This window comes from Micropterus salmoides, unplaced genomic scaffold (assembly GCF_014851395.1).
Source record: "Micropterus salmoides isolate LMB-PRFRI ecotype aquatic unplaced genomic scaffold, ASM1485139v1 Ms_hic_scaffold_2, whole genome shotgun sequence".
NCBI classification, from domain to species: Eukaryota; Metazoa; Chordata; class Actinopteri; order Centrarchiformes; family Centrarchidae; genus Micropterus; species Micropterus salmoides.
The window spans coordinates 2,043,195-2,049,194 of NW_024041150.1; the positions used below are offsets into that span (position 1 = coordinate 2,043,195).

At 43.1% G+C, this 6,000-nt stretch overlaps 1 protein-coding gene across 2 annotated transcripts in view; it reads right to left on the reverse strand.

Moving 5' to 3' along the window:
- LOC119913368 (pro-neuregulin-3, membrane-bound isoform) overlaps positions 1–5,561 on the reverse strand; it is a 359,981-nt gene extending 354,420 nt beyond the window's left edge. For both annotated transcript variants that reach the window (XM_038732781.1, XM_038732782.1), the window contains exon 1: positions 3,169–5,561. In XM_038732781.1, coding sequence (XP_038588709.1) covers positions 3,169–3,892 — 724 coding nt within the window. In that variant the 5' untranslated portion in view covers positions 3,893–5,561. The remainder of the gene's footprint in view (positions 1–3,168) is intronic.
- Positions 5,562–6,000: the final 439 nt, after the last annotated feature.

Sequence of the window (6,000 nt, forward strand, 5' to 3'; positions counted from 1 at the left end):
AGCATCTCTCCCGGGTCTCTGCTTCATTCTTCAGCTAATAGCATGGGAATAGAATAAGGTCCAACAGATTTAGATATGCCAATCATGCTTTGAAAGTGACATTTGCTAGAAGTAAGATGTCTCGACTATTATATCTTCCTAACAGTTGTCAGATCTTGACTTTTTGACAGTTAGACAAGATAGATTGTCGCCAAATACCACCAAAGCTACACTGCCCAAGGGCTTCTGGAGATAAAAGCCCTGTTTATTTTCTGCATAGAAAATAACAGTTGACTAGCAGTTGGAACACTTCCAAGGCTTGGATGGCTATGAAGAGGGTGAGTTATCAGTGCAAAAGATTATAAACTGTGTTAGGAAATATGTGGCTTTTTAATAAAAAGTCAAAAGTACAGGTCTGTGGACATAAACATAAGGGCAGATAACTCCCAATTTCATTAAGAAGCATCCAGTCACCAAGCTTAAAATTCAGTTGAGTGTGCTGCTAATGGCAAGTTAAAGATAAAGATTATGTTTAGAGACAAGATAATATAGTACACACAGAGCTTTAAATGAATTTACTTTGGCATCCTGGATGAAATTTGGATGACATCTGCTACTATAACGTGTTGTTTTGCTCTCGGCTGAGATTTGCATCTATTACTGACTTCCTATCCACAACAACAAAAGTAGTCATAGGTATCAAAGTATTTGCAGCCATTTGCTATACCAAACATAATTTCTCAGAAATTAAGATGAAATAATGAAAATTAATGTCCATTACAACCTATAGTATAAGTATCTACGAGCCTCCTATTTTTCAAAGAACACTGAGGACATAACTTTCAAATGAGAATTTACACTAGAAAAAAATACCAGTGTCTCATCCCTCATTGCAACTCTGTAGGTCGAAGCAAACCAGAGAACACCATAACCCAGTGTCAGATAAAATCTATGTCTGTTTTCAGACCCACAAAGACAGGGACAGCATCAATAAGAGTACACAGTTGGCCTACTATACTTCAATTAATTGAATTTTCTGAGCACAAGCCAACACAGGCAATTCAGTAATACCACATAACACATTCACACATAATGGATAGTTAATGTGAAAATGATGGCCTTTTTACATCAAAGCAGCATGTGGGTGGTAGAATAGAGAGGGTGGGAGGGTGAAGGCTGTTTAAGATTATTGAACGAGTCTGCGTATTCTGTAGTGGCAGAACTTTCTTAGGGAAGCTGTAAAAGGAGTGACATTTCCTGTGGATATCTATCAACAAGGCGTAATGGTTTTCATGAGCACTGGCTGGAGAAATTACAATCTTTTTTAATGGTTAATTAATAAATGAAAGGATGATGATGAATGGCCCCCATTTTTCTCCTTGTAATGAAATGATACACATTTTTCCCCTATGTTTCTAATTATTGGCGGAGACATTCCCTGGTCTCTGGAGTAATCTGGGGACGTTTTCATTATCATGGACACAAAAGAAGTTGCTGCACCTTTGCATTTAAGCAGACAGAAGCCACAGCAGGTGGAATTGGATGACTAAGTTTATCCCAAATGTTATATATGTGTATATCATACATTACAAGTGATTATATGATGAGAGCATGGCAACAATACTCGAGCTTCAATGCCATTACAGAGCCTTTAGCTAACTTACAACCTATGCATATATTCTATTTAATCAGTCCAGACCATGAAATTAAGTAGTGTGATATCAGTGCAATGTTAAATTAAACTGTAAGTAGAGATTGACAGTATGTGACATGCCTGTACCAGCTGTTCATCAAGTGCTTGCTTACTTTTGGGCTTTATTTTCACTCCACATATGGGAAAGAGCGTGAGGTCACTCTATTAAAAATATAACCCACTCTTGTCACTCTGAAACTGTCAGTGAACGTCTAAACCAGGATCAGAGACATGGACATCACAAGCAGAGGGATGTCCAGCCCACAATGTGACACCATTTTGAGAGCAGAGAGATTTATCATGGAGGAAGCTGTGTGTATAAAGTATGTGTATGTGATGTGTGTGTATGTGTGTCATTGATCGCTGCAAGAAAATCCCTGTAGCACTAATCAATAGCAAGTGTGCATAGCGTGACTTGAGTCAAGGGCAGAAATGGCAAAAACTGAAGTAGAGGAATACGCATCCATTAACAGATGAAATAGTACACATTGCTGTGACTTGTGATCATACCAGATGCAACAAATAATCAGTTTACCTGGGCATCCTACATTATGAGCATCAAGAACGTTTGAAGGTTTACAGGAGGAAAACAACACCTCAAACTTTGAAGCTTGGAGGTTTCAGCAAGTAAACAACACCACTTAGTGTACATATGAGTGCATGCAGTCACCAATGAGTATACATTATTGAAATGGTTCAAAAAGTGTATATGACATGTGCATGAGCATTTCAACCAAGGAATCTTCACTCCAGGTTAACCTTGCCTTTCTTTAGCCAAGTCAGTTTTAGTTTGCAACATTGCATAACTGCAGCCCATGTGTACTCAAAACAGGATTTAAACTAACATTATATAAACAAATGCAAGCGAAACCTTCCTTATGCCTTATTCTTCCTCATCACAGAAATAATATCACCTTAATAATCACGTTGCACTAATCATATTGCACATTGTACCTATAAAAAATTACATGACCCATGCTTTGTACCGATAATGGTCTACTTTATGTGAACCTAACATACCTTACTCTTCCAAATACCTTTCAAACTAAAGTTTTAACCCACTGTTTGTACCACAGTTTTAAAGTCATTCTAGACTTCACAGCTTGCACAGCACTGCTTTCTATGCCTTCAGCACATGATACAGCAAATAATAGTTTAACCATCCACAGCAGAAAGATTGATTATTGAGTCCTGCAAGAGTTCAGATAGCCTTACTGTAGCAGTCTATGCTATTAATTGATCAATTCTCAACCGACAAGAGTGTCAATAATACAATATCTAAAACAGGATGGTAGTACATGTCAGTTTCAAGCCAAAAGGTCTCAAAGAAGTCAACATTGTCAGAAATAAATCAAAGTTCAAATATCATTCTTGATGATAAAGAGTCAACCAATGAACAAACGTTTGACCCACAGCCAGTATGAAAAAGCGCCAGCAAAGATGTTGTACTCCTCCATTGATGTTCATGCCAAATAAAGTTGATAAACGTGACTTACGTGTTTTGCGGTGGCTGTGTGTACGCGTGACGAGCGTGGTGGAGACCGCCTCAGTAGTACTATGCTCCGGGGTCCACATCTGCGTAGAGTCATGGAGTACAGTTGGATTGGACGGTGAGGGGCTAGATGTTGCACCTCCAATTATGAAGGTCGTCCGTAGCGCTGCAGTGGTCGTAGTAAAACCCGAAGGTACACGTCCATTACGATTTACAGGATTCCGAGGGGTCACTTGGCTGCCCGATGCTCCACCACCTCTAGGGTTTATAGTAGTGGTTGTAGCAGTGGAACGAGTTCTACCCTTTGCAACAGTTACCGTTCTAGACGTGGGGTTCCCACCATCAACTGTAGGCGTCGTTGTGGTGGTTGTAGTATCAGGACCTTTGGGAATCCCGCTTGGTTTGGAGAGGAAGATGGGATCCTGACCTATTCGATTGGCATCCACCAGGTCTGTTGGCACGTAATCCCGTACTGTACCAACAACAATCCATTTCAGCAGCATCAGGCTCAATCCAAGGCCAATGAAACCAATGAGTAAGGGGACCACACACAGCCATGTCTGCTGGCGAGGCCAAACCGCACAGCGAAGGGGACCCTGATCCTGGGCCTGACCCTCACCGCGGTCCCCTGAAGTCCCTGAAGCCTCAGGTTCCTCCAGGATCACAGCCCCGGAAACAGCTGCCCCAGAACACTCGCTCATCCTTCCCTGCCGTCCTTTATGGCTCATTGAGGGTTAACCCTGTGATAGGCATTGATTGTAAATGGCAGAAATGTTCCCAACAATGCCGGACATTGAGAAGGGACAAAGGGAATGATGAAGAAATGGATACAAAAGGACCCCACGGGAATCAGATGCTCAATAACATGTACACAAATATGTAATCCAAGGATAGAGAGAAGGAGAGGGGTGCAGGAGACACATGCAGACACACGATCACAAACACACACACACAATCACACTCAGAAATAACACCCAGTGAGAAATGGGAGAGCTGGCGTAGACAGATAATTGCCCGATTAGTCCGGGTTAGTCCTGCCCAACTCCCAATGTCCAACTGAAGCAGTAAACTTCAAGAACGTTCACAAGCCGGAGAAGAAGTGATGCTTCTAACAGGGAGAAAAAGAGAGAGGGACAAAGAGAGAGACAGGAGAGAGAGATGGGTGGGAAGGAACTGTTTTACATCTGTGCATGTGTGGCATCTGTGTTCTGATGCCTCTGCAGCAAAAATCCACAGCTATTTCTACTTAATGTGCATGTGGGTCCCCACCATGTACAATCCACGATGGGAGAGTATTGTCTAATTAGGGGATTGAAACTTGAAGGCTGGGTCTTGTTGCTTCCCCACCCTGTGCAGGACCAAAAAAAATGAAAGATGTTTCCCAATGCAGCCTATTTAGCAGAGTCTAGTCGAGTTCAGCTTTAGCCGAGTCAGCGTCCCTCAGCTCCCAAAATCTGTCTCTTTCTGTTACCAAAAGAGTGCGAGAGCAAAGATAGTTCTCGTTAATGTGTCTGTCAAACACTCTTCTTAGATCATTTGCTATCTTTGTTGCCCGTTGCTTTTCAGTCAGCCTCTCCTTTTTTGAGGATTTTTTATTTATCACTTTTTTGGTCCAAACCCGACTTTATTTCCTTTATGTGTGTTTTTAATCCCAGTGAGGCTAAAAATAAAGCAGTAGAATCCAATTAATTTTCCAGATCCAGTCATAAAGCAAAGCTTCGGATGAGGACAGAGAGAGGGAGGGGGGTAAAAGAATGAAGGGTGTTGTCGCGCAGTGGTATCACAGGGCGGATAAATGCAACGCGTGATCCCGCTCCTTCTCCAGCCGGCTGTGGATCAGATTTCCCCAAGCTGTCCGCTCAGCGCCCTGCTGTCTCAGTATACTGTCCGTTAATACTGCAGCAAGCACTCTGAAAGCCTCTTCTCATCTATTTGCAGGGAACATTCCGCCACAGAGGGATAAAATGAGAGACGAAGAGGATGAGAAGCAGGGAGTGGATGAAAATGATTGAAACAGAAAGAGCAAAAAGCAAGATAAATAAGAAGATAAGAGGAAAAAACACAAACAGGAGACCACAATGCTTAAAAATATCCAACTGATTCTCTCTTTTCTCTTTCTGAACGCTGATTTTTCCTCAGTCCCTGAAAGCCTGTGCTCTTTCGAGTCAGTCTGTGATTTGTTGGTCGGGTTGCTGGGATCCTCTGCTCGTCCTTCCCTCCAGGAAGCTTTCTTGGAGATGATTAGAAATGTGTGCCCCGCGCTGGGCTGAGAACTTGCACACAGCAGCAAAAGCTCCCTAACCCCCTATGGGGTTAGCAACATCCGATGATGCAGCTGTCTTTACCTGTGGCAATTGTGATGCAGACGCACATACAGCTGCCTCCCTGAGCTGCCGCTGCTGAAAGAAGGAGAACGAATGAGAAGGGGGAAAAAAAACACAGGCACAGACAGAGCGTGTGTGCACACTGGTAAAGCAAGGGAATAGAGAGACAGAGAGACAGGAAGGGAGGGAGGAGAGAAAGAGGCTGCACCTGCTAGATGCACCAGCACTGGGAAGCTTGCCCACCTCCGTTAGCAGGGAGGGGAGTAAGTAAAGATGCAGAATGAATACAGAAAACTAGGAAAAGGGGAAAATGGGAGTGGAGGTGTGTGTACAGATAAAGATAATGAGAGTGGGACGGGGAAGAGGGAGAGAGAGCTCTGCAGCGGCAGATGAGGCAGTTACAAGCGAGAAGCCCGAGTCCCAGACGGATCAGAGCAGAGGCATAACGCAGGAGCCGTCGCTCACTCCCTCTGCCCCGCCCACTGCACCGCATCAAAAAACAGATGAGGAAA